The 20,911-nt window shown below is 45.9% G+C and overlaps 1 protein-coding gene across 4 annotated transcripts in view; it reads left to right on the top strand.

Moving 5' to 3' along the window:
* MAPKAPK5 (MAPK activated protein kinase 5) overlaps positions 1-20,911 on the top strand; it is a 631,170-nt gene that overhangs the window by 183,681 nt on the left and 426,578 nt on the right. For all 4 annotated transcript variants that reach the window (XM_078667433.1, XM_078667435.1, XM_078667434.1 and 1 more), the window contains exon 3: positions 17,022-17,097. In XM_078667433.1, the coding sequence (XP_078523559.1) occupies positions 17,022-17,097 (76 nt within the window). The remainder of the gene's footprint in view (positions 1-17,021; positions 17,098-20,911) is intronic.

Here is a 20,911-nt window from a genome sequence, read left to right as displayed (position 1 = left end):
CCGCTGCTCCGGCCTCTCCGAAAAGCCCCACGGAGGTGTTTCCGGCAGCGCTCCGGGGCGAAAGGCAGCAGGTCTCGCCGGCGGGCCCACCAGGCCGACTGGATCCCCGGCCTCGCGTGGATCCTCACGCCGCTCCGCTAACAAGCGCAGGTCGGGCCAGCAGCTCCCGCGTTTGTCAAAGTAGGTGCGAGTGTCCCAGCCGTCTCAAACTTCGGCAGCCAGCAGAGAAGCTTCCGGCAGGCACTCGGTAGCAATTTCAAGCCGTCATCGGGCAAAATGACGGAGTATAGGCCTGTGGCAGGGGAGTCTCACACGGAGCTCTACCCAGGCACTTCTGCTGCCATTGCGTGCTTAGCCACGCCCCCCGTCTCTTCGAGACATGTTGTATATACTTTGTGGGCTTACAGCCCCCCATTGCCTTTTTATGCGTTCCTTCCATTTCCCTTTAAAAATGCTTACTTGCTAGCAGTGTTCCCTGCAAGGTGCACGCGCACACACCCTCCTTGCCCCCACCACGCAGACACTACTGACTCTTCTGCTACGTCACTTCCTGTATCACGTGAGGGTGTGAAACCGGTCGTTGTCAGTGCTGTGTTTAAAAACAAACATCGCAAACACATGGTCACTCTCTTTGCGGCAGAGCAGGACAAAAAGCGGCTGTCTATGCATCAGCGGCAGTACAGCGCAGCGCTCTCTTCCATGGTCAGCACTGAGCCCTGGGTTGCCGCTACATGCGGAGCCCCCAGGTAACCGCTTCACTCTGCACCGGCGTCTGCATGTGCACATGGCAGAGCACTGGCAGGGCACTGGGGTCGGCACTCTCAATGGCCATGTGCTTAGGGGAGAAGTACTTGCTTGAGTTGTGGTGCCTGTGAATGCCAGGTTTTAGAGATGAAGGTCTTGTTTTTGTCAGGGCATTCAATGCTCTCTTTGCTCTGGCAGATAAGCTGCTCCGTTAGATCTACTTTCTGTGTGCTCAGAAAAAGCCTTGCAGGGACAGGATCAGCGAACTGCCAAGAGAGCAGCTTTATGCTTTCTAATAACCAAACTGACGACCTACTCCACCGATATGTGCATGCTCATTCCAGACACAGAGGTTTGCATCCGCCGCACCTAATCTGTTTGCTCATACACACAGGGACAAAATAGGGTGCTGAGCAGTGCATGTTTCCTGTGACATTCCTGTTACTCGGCAGAAGCTACATAAACATACACACAAGCATTACTTAACGATGTATTCTATTCTTGCAAACAGTGTTTACATTTTGTTTCAAAGGCAAGCACGTTTCTTTTACTGTTCTCTTGTGTACACTTGTGCCATGCATGCTTGTATATAAACTGTTGTACTTTGTGAGTATTGCCACTATTATATCTTACATTCTTCTTATATGGTGCAGTTGTACATGCTATTGAGTCCTATATCTTTTGTTGTACAGGGCAGTTGTGCACATTACAACACGCTTTCATTGTACACACTGTTATGCCATGTTTCTATGGACAGTTGTGCAAGTACTCTTTCTCCCACTCCTATACACGTTCCCACAGCATGTCTGCTCCTGATACCATGCTGTTGAGCACAAGACTGTGTTTGCATGCTGTACAGTACAGCAGTACACACACAGGTGATCCACGCATAACTTTTACACAGTATAATTGTATGAGCACAGGCATGCATAGTGCGCCCCCTTTCTACCTATCTATAGCAAAATTAGTACCGCAAACAAAAGATTTCATTTGTGTAGAAATCAATTCTTTTTATTTATTATTTATTTATTTTAGACATTTATAAAGCGCGTCTGTCACCGTTGCAGGCATCCTGGCGCTGAAAGATCAGAAGAGACAGGAGTGAGAGTGGGCTAACAAGGGAATAGCCAAGTTTCAATCTTCCTTCTGAAGGGGAGGAGTTCATTGATGTGCCTAATCTCGATAGGGAGAGTATTCCATAATCTGGCGGCAGTCAGTTCGAAGGATCTGCCACCGGCTCTGATCTTCCTGAATCTAGGTACAACTACCAGTTTGGCGTCGGAGGATCGAAGCTGTCTGGTTGGGGTGTACCAGGCAAATTTAGATTGCAGGGGAGCTGGGCCAGATCCATGGAGAGCCTTAAAGACTATACAGAGGACCTTAAATTGAATCCTCTGCCTTATGGGAAGCCAGTGCAGTTTTGCCAGTGCGGACGCTCCATGAGAGCTTCTCGGCAACCCCAGAGCCAGTTTAGCAGCAGCTGATTGGACCCTCTGGAGCCTGTCCAGCAGGAACTCAGGGGACCCGAGCAGGAGGGCATTACAATAGTCCAACCTGCTAAGGATGGTACATCTGACCACTTGGGCACGGGCATAGGTAGGTAAGAGGGGCAAAACTTTCCTTAGGGAGCGAAGGATGGAAAACAACAGGCAGATGTTTTTTGAACATGCGTCTCCATGCTAAGCCTCTGATCCAACATGACCCCTAGGTTGCGAACTGAGTCTACCGGCCGTACATTGGACCCAGTTTCCGGGGGCCAAAAATTGATTGGAAATGGTTGGGGAATCCTAGTACCTGCACTGAAGAGCACCTCCGTCTTCCCTGCGTTGAACTGAAGGGAGTTATCCTTCAGCCACCTAGACGTGTCACGCAGACAGTTGTGTAGAGCCTCCACGGAAGTTGAGTCCTCGCCTTCCAGGGAGAGGATCATCTGCGTGTCGTCGGGGTAGTTTACAATCCTGATGCCGAAGCTTTTGATGAGAGAAATCAGAGGTCTGAGGTATATATTAAAAAGAATTGGGCTGATTGCCGAGCCCTGAGGGACTCCGTGTGTTACCAGGGAAAAGGCTGACTGGAAAGGTGGCATGGATACTGCCTGCTGCCTATCCTGCAGAAATGAATGAAACCATTGCAGCGCGGTGTCTCTCACTCCCGCCTCCCACAGCCGCCGCATTAGAATCTTATGGTTCACCGTGTCAAAGGCGGCAGACATGTCGAGCAGGATCAGGAACGCTGCCTGTCTTCTGTCTGCACGCCTTTGAAGCTCATCCATAGCGGTGATAAGGGCTGTTTCGGTCCCATGGGCAGGCCGAAAACCGAATTGGTCCCCATCTAGTAATAGATGACGTTCTAGATGGTTGGAGAGAGTGTTGCTGAACAGACGCTCAACTATCTTGGCGGGGAAAGGCAGCAGGGAGATAGGCCTATAGTTCTTAGAGCAGTCAGGGTCTAAGGAGGGCTTTTTTAACAGAGGAGAAACTAACGCCCATTTCCAATGAGCTGGGACAGTACCAGTCACCAGGGATTGGTTACAGATTAGGTGAAGAGGGGGGAGTAGTTCATCCTCAAATTCCTTCCAAATTTTGGGAGGCACCGGATCCATAGGAGAGCCGGAGACGATCCCTCTAGCTAACTCAATGAAAGCCTCAAAGGTAAGTGGAGGGAACTCGAGTAGCGTTTCCATCGTAGCCGAGGCAAGGCCAGCCAATCGGTCCACCGGAAAAACAGGACTCAGGACAGGAGAGGGGACGAGCTCCGGAGGCATGTCCAAGTCTTTAAGGATGAGTTCGATTTTTTCCTTAAAAAATGCGGCAAGGTTGTCACAAAGGTCTTGGAACGGGACAATCGCATTCTTGGAACACTCCGGGTTGGTGACACTGTTAAGTATATTAAAAATACTCCTGGAGTTGTTGGTGGTGTTGCAGATCAGCGAGGAATAGTATTCAGCTTTAGATTTTTTAATCAGATTCTTATAAGAAAAGACCTTAGTTTTCCACAGCTCTTTTGAGGTGTTATTATAATTATTAAAGAGAACCCCCAATCATGGTGTTAAATTTTAAATTCTGAGTTTGTGCTTCTTCAGACGTGGCACCTCCTACAATCCATGTATGTGTTGTGTATGAACATTTCTCATCCTGCCTCTTGGCAGGAGCATCATGGCATTTATCGGAAAGAAACAGTTAGCTATAGATTGCTTGCTTTAGAATATCCCCCAGGCGTCAGACTGGATCCAGAAAGTTTTTTGTCCGCAGTTCCCCTGAGTGTTGGTAGGTGGCGTCAGTCGAATCCGCGTCCTTCGTGGTTGCCGGGATGACGTTGCGGAAGTTACTTAGACGCCGCAGTTGCGCGCTGACGTCAGTTCTTTCTTTTTCCGCACCAGCAAGCGCAGATCCGGAGAGAGCGATACCCGCAGTCATTTTTTGACTGACTTTTTGTGACTTTTGTCGACTTATTTTAGAGTCGTACATCGACTCCTGGTGCACGAGGATGCCCGGTTTCGAGGCCTGCGGTTCCTGTACTCGAATGATGTCGGTGACGGATCTGCACGGCGTGTGCCTTTATTTCCCGGAGCGCATCCCCGACCCAAGTCGTGCTCCGACTGCCGGACCATGGTCCCGAAGTCTTTGTGGGAGTAATCCCGAAAGCTCCTCGAGGCCCGCCGGTGCGCTTTCGGTTCCTGCGTACTCTTCAAGAGGCCCTAGGTTTTCGATGCCGACTGCTTCAACCTTGGCTCCGCAGGGCCCCCTTGGATCCAGGCCTGGATCCGGATCGGTGCTGGTCGACCTCATAACACCTCCACCGGCGCTGATTCCACCAGCAACACGTCCGCAGCCGTCTGGACCTCCAGCCGGTGTCGACCCGGCTTCCAACCCGATGTGGATACGGAACCGGACTGGAGTCGACCGACACCGGATCTGGGCTGATGGGTACTTTTGTGCCTGTATTCCACCCTGGCCATTTTCAGCCAGTTTGGCAGCCAGAGGAGGGTGAGGAAGACTGGGAGGGGTCTGAGGGCCCTCTTACTGCTCAGCTGGAATACGATCTGGAGTGGAGAGAGGAACCTGGGGATGCCAGTGGTTTGGACACCTCACCAGACAGTGGCATGTTGTCTCCTCCTACCGTTGCTATGGATGAGGGAGCGTCTTGCGCAGTGGTGTTGCGAAGGGCGGCTGAGGCCCTACACCTCGAGCTACCTGCTGTGGCAGTCAGGATTAACCTCCTGAAGCCCTCACCGACATCCTTTTGGGCACCTGGTCAAGGCCCACCACAGGGGCTCCTGTGTATAGGATGGTTGCCCACCGCCCGGCCCCGGGCGACCCCCACTTTCCTCTCCCCACACCCCTCCCCCGAGAGCTTGGTTGTCCAAGCCTCAGTGTCCCAAAGCGCATTCCCTAACGCACCACCGGACAGGGAATCCAAGAAGCTGGATCAGTTTGGGAAGAAGTTATTTTCTTCCTCCAGCTTAGGGCTACAGTCGGTGAACACTGCATGCCTCTTGGGTCGTTATTCTCACTTCGTATGTGATGCGGTGGCACAAGTGCTCCCTCTGTGTCTGGAGGAGGCCCGGGCGGGCTCTCCCGTGCTGTTGCCGAGGGGAGGGATGCAGCAAAGTTCGCTATCCGCTGTGGACTGGACACTGCCGACTCACTGGGTAGGACCATTTCACTGTCAGTGGCATTCGCCGTCACTCCTGGTTGAGAATGACTGGCTTTTCTTGGGATCCCCAGAACACCTTGATGGACATGCCCTTTGATGTTAATGCACAACAAGTATCTAGGAGTCAAAAAAGAAAAGGACTCTATTCAAAGAAAACCAATGACATGGCAACTGTTAATTATAGTAGGTGGAAACCACGAGGTCTATTAAGTGTGATAGAATTAAGTCTAATATGCATGGTCATGTAAAACTGGGAAAGAAAAACCTCAAGGGTAGGTTGAAATTTTCCCATCAGTTGCCGATCTGTTCCGCCATTTTTTACATCATGTGGGTTCTCCTTACCCAGGAGACAGGACTTTCACAGTCGAAGGGATATTTTGAGGACTGGGGGGACCCTGTAACTCCAATACCAGTTAATTGGTGGTACAGATAAAGAATAAATGTAAGTAGACAACTGAAAAAAGCAGTGCAAAAAAGTGTGAGTAGTGATAAGATAAAATTGGATAAAGCTGAGTAGAGGTATGATTTTTAATGTTTTCTCTCAGCTTCTCCAAATCTAAAATGAAGTGAAATAGAAACAGATTTAACAAAATATCTGTTCAGCAATTAATGGCCGACATGTTTTTGCATAGGTGGGTAATGTACCACTGCATTCGTCAGGACCTAGATGTTGCTACTGCTGTAGCATAAGTGAAAAAGAGTAGCAAGCATTGGAAATGCAATAGGTCTCGCATTAGAAAAGTTGTAGCTATTGGTCTTGTAAATGAAAATTTTCATTTGTGTTGGTTTTTAAAATAGCTAAATTGATAGCTTTGTCATTTACAATGCCAATAGTTATAACTTTCGCAAATGTGACACCTATAGCATTAGTAATGCAACATGTTTTGAATTTACGTGACTTAGATGGCAGCTCTGGTCGTTAGGCCACATCTGCGGTTTACCTGCAGCACAGAGTACTACTACATTAAGTGGTGTGACAAGCAGAAGTAAAAGAACTCCAGTTTCATTCTAGCCATTTCACATGAAGCTAATTAAGGCTGATATACAAACCACATGATTTAGTTAAGCACAGCAGAAGTTGCCATCAACAACTGACGCAGATGATCGACGGGCTTATTACAGAAACATGTCTTCACATTACGGTGTCAATCCCACCGAAAGGCCTTGTACATAGTACCTGGGGGAAGCACACACCATACTATGGCTGGCTTCGGACAAATGTAATTTGCCAGCAATCTGCCAAGGTTATCAATGTGACAGCACTCTTCATAAGAGCAGGCTGGCTACACGTGCCCTGGTTAATTTTACCATTAACATCATGCCAGTTTTCAAAACTATAATTCAACATAAAATCAGAAATGTCACTCGAGACCTTGCCACACATTTGGCCAGTCTGCACTTATTTCGCTCGAGCCATAGTGTTAGGCTTGTTTACTAGCCAAGAAAATGCTCTTACGTATAACTCATAAGTGCTAGCTTTTTGCCTCATTTATGTATTTTCCAAAACATTAGTAAGAAAAAAATACTACCTGTACCTTTCACATGTACAGTTACTGAAACCTAGAAACAATCCAGACAATAGCAGGAAATGAAGAAAAACGCCCTGGCCATTTGATGTTAAAAAAAGGCTGATTGATTAACGAAAATGACCAAGCAAAACTCACCCGTCCCTTTCAGAGAGCTACCTTCGACCTCGTCTTATTTTTAGGTGCTTTACGTTGCACACAGCATCACATGACATGATGCAACTGCTAGAATGAAAACTGCCTCTTGAAATCAGAAGCACGCTAAAGGGGAAACAGTAGTGAAAGGACACGTGCTCGGTGTGTAAAATTTATTTAGGACTCGATGCGTATATATTTAAAAAAAAAAAAATCACAACATCTGTGCTTAATTCTCAGTTGTTTACATACAAAAAAGGAGCAAAACTGAGTGAAGTTGGGCTTCAATACTACACATTTTCCGTTACTTGGAAATTTTAGAATATGTAAAAATATAAGCCAGCTTGCCATTCCCTCTTCCCCGCCACCACGTATGTTATGAAAACTGAGACTGGTATAAAAAATCGGAGCATTCAGTGGAGGCTGGTAGGGGACAGGGGGGTGGGGGGTGGGAGGGTGCTAGGAAAACAAGACGGAGGGAAGGAAGAGAAGGGGAGAGGGGAGGAGAAAAGCGACACGGCGGGCAGGGGAGGGGGCGGAGCGGGGAGAGCCAAAATTACAGAAATGCAGCTTTCCAAAAGCAATAGACGAAGCGCTGCAGAACTGGAAGCTGCCGGAGCCGCACTCAATGCACATTAGGACTGGAAGGAGAAAAGCGTAACTTCTCACGAGCCCAGTTACTTTCACAGAAAAATCGGAACATTCAGTGGAGGCTGGTAAGGGACAGGGGGGTGGGGGTGGGGGGTGGGAGGGTGCTAGGAAAACATGACGGAGGGAAGGCAGAGAAGGGGAGGGGGGAGGAGAAATGCGACACGGCGGGCAGGGGAGGGGGCGGAGCGGGGAGAGCGGCGATGAGGGTGTGAAGCAGCAGGGGCCTTTGAAGTGAAGCTAAGCTTCACTTCAAAGATGTGGGAGGAGTGCTGCTGGGGAACAGATGGCGATTTGATGATGTGCACGCGCATTTTAGGTCAATGCGCTTGCGCATTGACCTAAAAGCGCACGGGCACAGCATCAAATCGCCAGTCTAGGTAAAGCTTATTTAAGCCCCTATAGTCTCGCTCTGCTCAATGCGCATGCGCATTGAGAGGCGAGACCTAAAAAGAGGTATTATATCACCTGCATTTCAGGATGAATTTTCCACCAAACTCCCTATGTTTGTGGAAGTGGCGCCTCACCCCACCTGGCTGCAGCTCAGGTAATGAAGAGCACCCCTCTATCCGTCGGTGTCTCCCAGCGTTCCTCTGAGCTATCTGGGGAGGCCCTTTGATGGCTGTCGCTTGTTAGATGATAAGGCAGACTGTGCGCTAGAGTGCTTCAAGGACTCTTGGGCTACAGCCAAGTCCTTGGGCCTCTCCACCACGCTTCCTGTACGGTCTGCTTTTTGCCCCTTTTGTGGCCACGGATGGGGTGCCCCAACACGTTCCTTTCAGAGCCACAGGCCAGCGCAAGCTGTTCAACCTCAGAGCGGCCGGGGATGTGGGAACCACCGATGTGCTTCTGGGGGCCAGCGGACGGGCCAGTCCACCGCAGCCCCCTCTGCAGCAGCTGCCAAACCTTCCTAGTACAACCTTTCAGGCCCATCAAACGCCAGTGGGTGGCTGGATTTGCCATCACCTCCGCCACTGGGGCACAATCATGTTGGACAGGTGGGTTTTGCAGGTAGTCTGAAGGGGCTACTCCCTCTCCTTCAAGACTCCCTCCAGCCATGCCACCCATATCGGGGATCATCTGGTCCTTCTCCAACAGGAAGTTATGGCTCTCTTGGCCAAGGGAGCCATAGAGCGCGTTCCTGCCCCAGAAGTAGGTTGTGGTTATTCCCACTACTTTCTGGTGCCCAAGAAGGACAAGGGCCTGCGTCCTATCTTGGATCTCAGGGAGGTCAACTGCTTCCTCCAGAAGAAGTTCAAAATGTTGACCCTGCCTCAGTTCTTGTCTGCCCTCGACCCTGGAGACTGGATGGTAGCGTTGGACTTGCAGGACGCGTATCTTCACATCCCCGTCCTGCCGGCCCACAGCGTTGCCTGTGGTTCACGGTAGGCCACGAGCACTTTCAGTTTACCAGCGCCCCTCGGGTGTTCACGAAAGTAATGACGGTGGTCGCAATTCATCTGCGCAGATCAGGGGTTCCAGTCTTCCCCTATCTCGATGACTGGTTGTTGAAGGCAGGCTCGCCCCAGGCAGTCATCTCCTACCTCCAGACAATGGCCGACCTCCTGCATTCGCTGGGGTTCTCCATCAGCGTGCCGATGTCGCATCTGACCCCCCTCTCAGAAGCTCCTGTTCATCGGACCGGTTCTGGACACAACACAGTTTCGGTTTTATCCTCCCGAACAGCGAGACCAGGATATTTCGGCTATGATTCTGATCTTTCAGCCTCTAATCTGGGTTTCGGGCAGGATGACTGTGAGGCTGCTGGGCCTCATGGCCTCCTGCATCCTGCTGGTCGATCATGCCAGGTGGCATATGCGGGCTCTACAGTGGGGCCTGAAGTTCCAGTGGGTGCAGCATCAGGGGAATCTGTCAGATTGTGTCTAGATCTCAGAGGGCACTGCACGACAATTGCAGTGGTGGCTCACTAACCAGGATTGGGTCAACGGCAGATCCCTCTCCCTTCCCTAACCAGAACAGTGGTGACCGTCGCAGCCCTTCTGAGATGGGGCAGCCACATGGGAGAGGCGGAGATCATAGGCCTCTGGTCTCTGGCGGGGTCCGAGCTGCACATCAACCTTCTGGAGCTCTGGGCTATCCGTCTTGCACTAAAAGCTTTCCTTCCCTCCGTCCGGGGAAGAGTAGTGCAGGTGTTTTCTGACAACACCACCGCCATGTGGTACTGCAACAAACAAGGCTGGTGGGGTCGTGGATCCTATGTCAAGAGGCCCTCCGTCTCTGGACATGGCTGGAACATCAGGGCATATCCCTGGTGGTTCAACATCTGGCAGGTTCACTGAACGCCAGGGCGGACAAACTCAGCGGCAGGTGCATGATAGATAACAAATGGTGTCTTCACTCGAAGGAGGTGCGAGGTCTGTTTTAACAGTGGGGAGAGCCTTGGTTAGATCTATTCGCCACCGAAGAGAGAATGCCCAATGTCAGCAATTCTGTGCGTCGGAATTTCCAAGGCAGCACTAGCTGCGAGTGGAGTAGCGGTATTCTATACACCTTTCCGCCTATACCACTTTTGCCTAGAGTGCTGAAGAAGATCGAGCATGTCCGGGCCCAAGTAATTCTTGTGTCTCCGGACGTGGCATGATGAGTCTGGTATCCCGAGCTGCTCAACATGGCCATCGATCCCCCGATCCGACTTTGGGAGGATCTTCTGTCGCAGCATCAGGGTACGGTCCTCCACTCAAACCCGAATCTCCTTGCATGGATATTGAGCGGCAGCAGTTGATGTCATTTGACTTGCCTCCTGAAGTCTGTGATGTAATCTTGGCAGCCAGGCGTACCTCCACCAAGACGGTATACGCCTGTAGATGGAATACGTTTGTGGCATGGTGCACAGCAAGGGCTGTAGATCCCCTTTCTGCCTCTCTTTCTGATGTTCTCTCATTCTTCCTTTCTTTGGCCCAGCAGGGCTCTGCTCTGGGCACTCTGAAGGGCTACCTCCAGGCCTTTTCAGCCTTTCTCAGGCTTCTTGATGAGCCTTCTCTTTTCAAGCCTGTTGTTGTAAATAGATTTCTTACGGGCATTACTCATCTATTTCCTCCTGTTCCTTTCGTAATGCCTCAGTGGGACTTGAACTTGGTGTTAACCTATTTTTTGTGCGCCCCCTTCGTACTGCTACATAACTGTCCTCTCAGACTCTTACTCTTAACTCTCAAAACTGCTTTTCTGGTGGCCATCAGCATCCCTTTCTGGCTGTTCATCCGTACACGGTCGTCCTCGGAACTCGACCTTCCTTTTTTCCAAAGGTGGTCACTTCTTTTCATATTGGCCAAGCCATCACTTTGCCCACCTTCTTTCTGCTTCTGCTTCATTCAAAAGAGGAAGAGAGGCTCCACCATTTGGATCGCACCAAACAATTCCGGGTGGACGACCAGCTCTTTCTTGGTTCGGGCCGTGCATCAAAGCCTGTTGCTCTTTGGCTTAGCAGGAGCCTCCAGTGGGGCTGCATGCCCATTCTACCAGGGTAACGGCAGGTAATGCTGCTTTGGGATGGGGACTCCCCCTAAATGACATCTGTTAGGCAGCTACATTGGCATCGCTGCACACGTTTACGAGACACTACTGCCTGGTCAGCCAAGGCCGGAGAAACCGCTTCTTTGGCTGTTCTGGTCTCCAGGACTTTCTGGTGTGATCTTGGTAGCAGTCCCACCTCCGGGGTTGGTATTGCTGGGGTATCTATTCTAAGTTAAGGAATATATAACTAATACTTTCTTTCAGATGAACAAGTTACTTACCTTCGGTAACGATATATCTGTAAGAAACATGGGTTAGTTATAGATTCCTTACCGCCCCACCCATCCTCCCTGTTCTGCAAACTGATTTCTAGGGTTAAGGACATCCTTTCAGGGCCCTAGTTTTGTGCACCAGTGGTCAGTATCTTGCATGGCTCTGTGTTCCTGGCACGGACAGTCGTCTACAGAACTGACGTCAGCGCTCGAGGACGGCTTCTAAGTAAGTTCTGCGACATCATCCCTGCGACCACGACACTGACGACGGATGCGGAATCGACTGACGCCACCTACTGACGAGCAGGGGTACTGCTGACGAAAAACTTTCCAGATCCAGTCTGACGCCAGGGGGATATTTTAAGGTAAGGAATCTATAACGAACGTATGTTTCTTACAGATATATCGTTACCGAAGGTAAATAACTTGTTCATCAGTAGTATAATGTAGGAACAAACTCCCTGAGCGACTATAATTATTAACAGCAACTGATATATATATGTGTCAACAGACACAATACTTGGAATACAATTTATATATTTTTTAATTTTTTTACTCTTTTTGCTTAGTCTATAAAAAATATCTTGGTACCAAAGTATGAATAAATGAATGAATGTGGTCTTATAAAGCGCAACTTAGCCCATGGGCATCAAGGCGCTAGAGTGGATCACCCAACACACAAACAGAGGGGACAGCTTTACAAATATGCCTCAGAAAAAATCCAGGTTTTTAAGGCCTTACGGAACAAAGGGAGAGAGGGCTGCCCTGATAGCTCTGGAGGGAGAGAATTCCACAATCTGGGCGCCACAATGGAAAACGCTCTACCACCCCATTTTGCCTTGGCAAACCTAGGAACCGCAAAAAAGTTTTTGTTGGAAGAACGAAGAGATCTACTGGGGGTATAAAGATGAACAAGTGACTTGATGCCCTCCGGGCTTCGTGGGACAAACATAGGATTTTAAAGGTGATCCTACAGTGCATCGGAAGCTAGTGTAAGTTCTTAAGTGCAGCCGAGGCTGAGGCATATCTAGGGAGGTTTAACACCATCCTCGCCGCAGCATTCTGAACCATTTGGAGACGAAGAATGAGACTCTTGTTAATGCCCAAATAAAGGGCATTACAATAGTCCAGTCTGGAAGAGACTAATGCCAGCGTGGCCTGTTTCCGAGCGTCTGGAGAAAGATAATGGGAGATCTTTCTGAGGATCCTAATGATCCCACAACAGGTGGAGACGGTAAAAAAATATAATTATTAATATAACATCAAATGACAAATTTACACATAATATTCGTTCCATCACTCAGACATACAACATGACAATGATTTAAAGAATAAATACACACACACTTGCATGATTAGACATACATTTTAAATGCAAATTAATGTCACAACATAATCATTAAACAACATTATACGTAGCTTTAGAATGTTGATGAACCTTTAACAAATTATAATGTTATGTAATTGTACAACTTGCTCTGTTTGATGTGCGCGGCCCTCTGGTACACTCCATGAGTGGAGGTAAAGTTTCATAATGGTTCAGCCTCCTGATTTCTGTTTTCTCTAACTTGGGTGTAAGTGTTACTTAACAGGTCATTACCATGCGGTGTGCTACTAGGTCACAAAACTACCTTAATGCCATATCACATGTAGCAATGATTGTAAAAAATTTACTTTTTTCCTTTACTTGTAAATCATTAGTATGGAGTGGCAAATGCAACTGATCTTGGTAGTTGAGTGCTACACTCACATGAATGATCTATTTCTTGGCGTACATACCTATGGTTGCAGCGTACAGAGACCTTACACTGCCGCACACAGTGGGAAAAACATTAGAGAGAACATTACTTTCTAGTATTCAATTCTTCTTTGTCCATTCTTTCTGTGTTTTGTTTCATGCCACAGAGCCCTGCCCAAGTACTGTGTCTTTACGCTTTGGTTGTTTGTGTTCGTTTTGTGGGACACATTTATTCTTTATTCCCTGGCTTGTGTCACACGCCAGTCTTTGTTTGGCAATCCTTCTCTTGTCACATTTGCTGAGCATTCAAAGACCACATCAAATGTCAGAAGTTGTTTTCCCGAGGGCGTCCGTACCCCTCTTCTCATTGTTTTCTTTGTTTTATTTTAATAACGAGCAGCGTTTGAGACACGCAGCGAGTTATCTACTTTTTATTGAGTCTGCACTTTCATGGGAAGTGCTCGTTTTTTATTATTTCTTTACTGGTTTGTGTTTACAGCCAGTTGGTGATCTAAATGAACTTGTTATCTTCAGGTCTCGTCTCTTCCTGCCTCTTTCAGGTGCCAGCTCGCCTATTTGAAGGGGGCTGTAAATGTTCTGTTGACGCCCGCGTGATATGAGGATCACATTTATTTGCGGTGCATTTTCATTGCTTTCAAGTCAGCCTTCTACAGTGTGCCTACGGGTGGGAGGAGTAAGGTGGCGAAGGCAGTTTTTTTTAAATAGCACTGGGTAAGTAAACGGGGCCTCTTTTATCTCCCTCAGGTGATGTTTAAACATGACCTTATGATCCCTGAGGTACCAAATTACGTTGTAATGAACTATGTTTTTATCTGTAGGAAGCCAGCAAATTTGAACTGCTTGGCTTTCAATAAATTAGTGAAGTGGTACCCAATTATTTCCAATAAAAGGAGTAGTGTAAATGTAAAAGGAGTTTGCCCTTCGCCTTCCATTTCTAATGCTTCCTTTGCACGTTGTAGCCTGGATCCCTGCATACCTCGTATGCAAATACTTTCCCTGAATTTGATGCAGTTCATTCAAGAAGCAGTCTAATGTAGAAGCTGCAACATTTTTCACCTACGTCTTGGTGAACATGTTTATGCCACTTCCAGTCAGACGTGTATTTCTTTCATTTATAGGTATGTGCACATTCATGCGTGTCTGGAACTAACTTCTAGCTCCAAAATATAAGGTATCAACAGCAAAAAGAGAAGAAAGCCACTCAACCTTATGATTTGTCAAAGCACTGGTCAAATTAACAGTGTATACATAAGCTGTCTAGATGCAATTTGCTGAAAGCCTATGCATGCAGTCGAGAAGCAAAGGGGCTTAGTGAGAGATAGAATCTCGGCCATCTTTGTCTTCAGGCAGTGACATGTTTAAGATAAAACCGAAACCATTCTCAGTTAAACCTCAGCCAATCACATTGCTCTTGTGACACATACTGTCATGCTGAATTTTCAGAGAGAGTCTTGCCAATATTTTGTGAACGAAAAAAATCCGAAAAGAATTGTAAATATTTAATTGAGGTTGTAATTTGGCTGCCTAGTTAACATCTGAGTTCAAAAATGCTAATTCGTCTGTATGCAGAATATCTCATATATTTGGCTCTATCTAATAGATGTAGTCACTTGTAGATGTATGATTACACAAAGTTTGAGTTGCAAATTCTTGCATCACTAGTCCCGAGGAAGATTCCCCCCAAACCTCCCAAAAAAGAAATGAGAATTTCGGAAACTTCGTTTCAGCATGCAAAAGAATGAAATACAATCTTTTGTATTTTAAGGTCCCCAGAAACACCATCATAACCACTGAAATATCAGACCTCACAAAAAGTTCTAGACAAAATATAGTGTTCGACACCAGTTATCAACAATCACAGACCCTCCCCAAACAGTGCATACAGTATTGGACTGAGACTGCTAGTGCTCCATCCAGAGGTCAGCCCTCAAAGTAACTATCCTTCTTACTCTAAAAACCAGTCCTGGTTTGAACTCTTTGATGTGAGCTCACTCTTTGTCCTTGTTTATGTAATTATCCTGGTGTTTTTGTTAAGCACTAACTTGCTGCTTTTTGTGACATCAGAGTTGTGTATGAACAAACAGGACCCTATTGACTAAATAGTTCTACGGTCTTTTCATAATATCGTAAAAAGTACTAAAAATATACTCCTACTTCTTGTGAATGTTTTCTCTTTGAACCTGTTCAAACTTTCTTTTACGCCTTTCATGTACAGTTCAGAATTGAGAACACAGTATTGTAAATCAGTCTGACTAGAAATGTGGTAAAATAACTTGCAGCTGGCAGTCCCAGGCGCCTTGCATTTGTTAGTTGTCTGTCTGTCTGTATCTATCATCTGTATATAATCTATTTATATCTATCTAGATCTAGCTTAATCTATATGCATCTCTCTGTCTAGCTGTCTGTCTATATCTGTTATCTGTAACCTATCTCTTTAACCTATCTATCTTTAACCTATCTTTTATCTATGTACTCATTTTGTATTCATTTAAGCACTTACTGTTTCATATTCTCCAAGTTTTCAGCAGCTTAAAACATAGTCCAAAAGTTAACTGTTCGGACTAAGGCTAAACATGGGTAAAATACATTGATATTGCCAATGCAAATTCCTCTGGGATTGCTAAAACCAGTTGGCTTTGACAATGCTTGTTTTCCTGTTGTTTTAACATAACTGTTACCTAAACATTTATTCTAGTTTTCTACATAAAGTATGATTGTTCTTCAAGTTTCTCCTCTAGATGTTTAGCCACAGGAACCATACTTAAGGATTTATTAGCAAACAATGAAACCGCACATGCCTCCCCGTTGTCTTCTAATGCTGCTTTGAGCACTTTTGCACTGTTCAACGATTTGACGTTTTTGGGATATGTTTCTTGTAGATTCTGATGGTTAACTACCTTGTAATTCTCAATTTCTCACTAGATAGAGTAACATTCACATCCAAACAGTGCTACCACTACAACTTCATACGTCTGCAGGTATCTAACATTAAAGCAGACAAATAAAGTAAATACTTATTTTTCTCCCTTAGCTCCTGGAATGCTTTTTGTTCCTGAACACATTGAAATTTACAAAGAATTCAAAGTTAAGTTTGGTGCCTGAGAGCGCAATTAGATTGCTTCCTGACTTCCTCATCCTGATGAAAAATGAACCTTTCTTTGACCCAGTGACTTAAAAGTTCTATTGCCTTAAGATTGAGAAGCATGAAATCCGTCCTGGCTGGCTACTCTGGCATACACTTGTGCCTTGATTTCTTGGTTCTAGATTGCTGTGAGGCATATTTGTTTGCCACTACATAAATGCAGCATGCTACTACGTAAATGTGACGGGTGCTTTCATCCCTCTTTCTTTTCTTTGCCATAATTAACTTTAAATTTATTGGGATCTAATCACTTTTTGTATGACAGTTGGATCATCATTTTATGTAAAAGTTTAGAACTAAGACTACCTGGGATTATAAAAATTTGTTGTATTCATATTAGGATGATAAAGATCAAACCTATAGGAAAGGCCCATAATTTCATCACTTAACATAAACCTAATAAGGTGAACCTTTTCAATCATGAAGTTGAAGCTTATTCAGGATGGGTTGTTTGATATGCAAACATTATTTCTTCTTTTGGGGTGCTTTTCTGTTTCATGAAATATAAAATTGTTTGTTGCAGAATGGTGTGACACTGTATTTTATCAAGAAATGTACTTAAAGCATCGCACTACAAAAGAAAACTTAGTTCAGACATTTTTTTCCCAAGTCTCTTTGAAGTGATGTGAACTAACCATTTCAAATGTGTTCATTTTTTTTTACTTTAGAGTATGTGTGAAGAAATCTACATTAGAACGGTTTGCACTGAAAATTCTTCTTGATCGTCCAAAAGCTAGAAATGAGGTATAGAATTCTTACTTTTCTCCCCATCCCCCAAATTAACCTTTGCAATATGAAATCTTGTAACAAAGATAAAAGGTGCATTGGTGTAGTTTCCCCAGTTTCATGTGCAGTTAGTTTTTGCAAGGAGTATCATACTATTGTTCAGGACTTTTTATTTTTTTTATTTTAAATGCTATTTCTATATTGAGAAATGATGTCTTCTGGTGTGGTACAAAATCTATTGTGTGAAGGAAAAACAGATTCTTATGACACTGGGCAAAGCATACATTTAGGCATTTAAACAATTTGCTCGAATTGCTTTGACGATTTAGCTGTACAAGTTTGAATATTATATTATGGACTGCAAAATAAATGTACAGTTACAGCGTACCACTGATAAATTCTATGACTTGAAGAATTTGGTTTTATCTTAGCTTTCCATATTGTAATGATTTGATTCTTGGGCATCATAAGCTACCTAATACCTTCTTTGGTAATCATTCTACATTAACCATAGTTGGATTTTGCAAAGAGTAGCTCAATGCAAGATCAGTTCTATCAAATGCCAGGCCCCTCCCAAATGTTTTAATTGTGTGCATTTCCAGAGGATTTGAATCAATATACTGTTGTCTTGTTTGAATGCCTGCCTTCTATTGAAAATTATAAGAGATCATTTTTCATCTACGAGGCACTCGTCCGGTATGCCCTTCTGCAAGAAGACTAAAAATGCAGTCATTATCCTTAGAGCAATAGACAAGCTGAGTTTCTAATATTCTAATAATTTATTTGGTGCAAAGGGGCATGTGCATGTCCTGAACAGTAGTATTAGTGATTTAAACAAAAAAAATATTTAAAGAGACACAGATATAATGAAACATAATTTTTTTTTTTGCATATCTGTTTATTATTTTTAAAAGGCGGTAAACAATCCTAACATAAACAAGAGGGCTTCGATTTCAAGAGAGCAGCATTGCACAAATACACATCAACACAAACATAATGCATACAGCAGGAATACATAGTACATCTTTAGTATTATAGGTACCTGTGCAGAGGGAACTGGAAAGAAGCAGACCCCAAATTTTCTGCAGTTTGCTGGGGCAGCCTCTCCACTCAGAAATTTCCTTCATGCTTTGCGGTAGTAATCCATCCTCAGAATCCACAAAGACAGCGGAGGGGGTGTGTATGATCTCCACTATCTAGCAATATCTCTTGTGACCATATGGTAGCCAGTGGCAACCAATAATCTTTAGCATTGTGAGGGCACTAAACCCTCCATGACACCCAACAGCATCATCTTAGGGTTCAGGGCGGTGGGCATGTTGAATTTAGAATGACCTGGTGCCTGAACTTGCTGAGAGTGGGAGGAGACACCAAGCACAAACTAATAGTGTGACAAATGGCCCACTTCCCCGGATCGCCGCAGCTTGCGCATTCAGCGCTAGGGAATTTCCCCATTTTCCACCTATTTTCCACAGCCTATCTGAGCTATAATAGATTTGGTGGAAATAATTAAATTGTATCAATCTGAGGATATATGGAATGGTGAGCATGCACAAGGCCATCTACGCCTCCCACCAGTCATCATCGTCATTCACTCACACATCCTTTTCCCAATCGTGTCGCAACTTCCGGAGTGAGTAGGTCTGGGGTATTAAGGAGGAGAGATTTTTGAAGTCTGGTAATGGCCTGACGTCGCAATGAGCCTAGCATTAGTTTGGCCTAGAGGGGATTAAAATCCGCCACTGCCTCTACATTTTTCTTGTGTGTCCAGGGCGTGGTGATGAATATTACAAAAAGAGAGAGATGGCAAGTAAGGGATGAAAAAAGGAACATTGCATATGGGGCCAACATAATTTTTTTTTGCGCAATGGCAAATAATTACAAGCATGGTTGTTTAGCCCAGAACATTAGAGCAATATTTTGAATCGCGCTACTCACCTGAAGTTACTTTTTCCCATGCGTGCTCTCAAGAGGAAATACGGCCTGCCTTTTAAAAACCACGCGGGCATTTTAAAAATAGAGAGACTTTTCCCGTGACCAAGGCTTGTTGAGCTGAAACACGTAGGGATTGTGAGCCTCTTTCCCTGCATGTTTCATGGAATAGACCAGTTTGTACACACAGCCTGCGCCAGTGTACTTCTTGCCAAGAACAAAGGAGAAGGTGTGTGTGTGTGTAGGTGTAGGTGTGTGTGTGTGTGTGTGTAGGTTTGTGTAGGTGTGTGTGTAGGTTTGTGCAGGTGTGTGTGTAGGTTTTTTTCCAACGAGTCCATAGGTACCTGGTTGCCCCCCTCTCCCAGCCACTCTTGACACTTCCCGATTTTGCATCGGACAGAAGATCTTGCACAATTTTATATTTCTATCAAACACTCCTTGTGGAATTAGGTAATGAGGCTCTGAAATCAATACCATTTGTGAATATGTTGGTAAACGGGTTCTAATGTTCGTCTGTGCCTTTTCTGAATTTATGGATTGAATTTAGGCTCTCAGTGTTCCTTGTATTTTGGACATTATCCCAGCATTTGTAACAAAATATCTGTTCCAAATGTTTGCATGAATGTAAAAAGTTCCATTAGAGTATAGAAGCTCACTCATTCCGTCCTCAGTATGAGTTTCCTTACATTGGTTGGTGTTTTCTCATGGATGCTTCTAGCTCCAGATGCCCAACCTGGTGAATCTCCCCGGGTCCCAGTCTGGATATAGAAACTTTTGCAACAACCCATGCATGCTAGCAGTTGGTGATGTCTTCCTCTGGTACAACTCTAAAAAGTACAAGTGATGGTCGGAATGCAGAACAATGTCATACATTCACCCCAGTACAGAGCTCTGGGCTTAAATCCATTGTTCTGTAGTAGGGGATCTCTGTGTATAGTCATAATCTAGTGAATAGTCCCGCCCATGTGCGTGGACCCCGGCAATCAAAAATAATCTCTTAAGTTGTCAAAAAATTGCAGAACTGCAAAGACACTTAAGAGAAAATTTAAAGACAAATAATGCAGCCTATATCCACAGGCTACACTGTCCAGTACTTCAACTAGAAATTCCACCAAAAATCCACAAACAGCAAAGCCTGTCCAGATTTCCCTTGCTTTTACTGCAAAAACCCCTCAGAAATGATAGAGAGGAAGGCCTGGACAGACAAGCCCCATAGGCTGCCATTATGTGGCTTAAACAGGATACTGTGCCTTTAAGGAAACCTTCTAGAACCTTCTCCCAGTATCCCAGAATGCATAGCAGGTCCCACTGACTTCAGTTCTTTTTTCCGGCTCCTGCTTACAGGACCCTGGCATTGAGCTCTCCCTTGTTTCAAGGGGTTATTGCATGTTTTGGCACTTTTGTATACTAAAAGTGTTGCAGTTTACTTTCTTGGCTTTCTCTTCTCTTCTGTGTGCTGCTTCAGGTGTTTTAGGGCTCTAAAATGCCTGGACTCTTTGTGAAGTGTCCAGCATGTGAGAGGAAGAAGGCCAGAGGTGATCCCCATGATGTCTGCATCGTCTGCCTCCCTGAAGATCATGTCCCTGAGGAGTGTGTCATCTGCCAGCAGTTTACAACTCGCACTCTGAAGGAAAGGGCGAAGATCAGGCTGTCTGGCCTTGAGGAGAGGCGCCTGCAGGCTGCAGGTGGGTCTGGGCAGTCAGGGAAGGTTCCCTCTGCCTCTGCTGAGGCCTCTGGGGGGCTCCCCAGAGGCAGGAAGCCCAGCAAGCGATCCCGGTCTCCGTCGACGTCGATAGCCTCGACGACGACGTCGAGAGGGATGACGGCGGTGTGCTCCCCTTCTCCCCGGGGCTCCGGGACGAGACATCGGGACGACTCGACGTCGAAGCCACCGCGGACG

This window comes from Lissotriton helveticus, chromosome 11, assembly GCF_964261635.1.
Source record: "Lissotriton helveticus chromosome 11, aLisHel1.1, whole genome shotgun sequence".
Lineage (NCBI taxonomy): Eukaryota > Metazoa > Chordata > Amphibia > Caudata > Salamandridae > Lissotriton > Lissotriton helveticus.
This window is presented reverse-complemented; position numbering and strand designations above follow the sequence as displayed.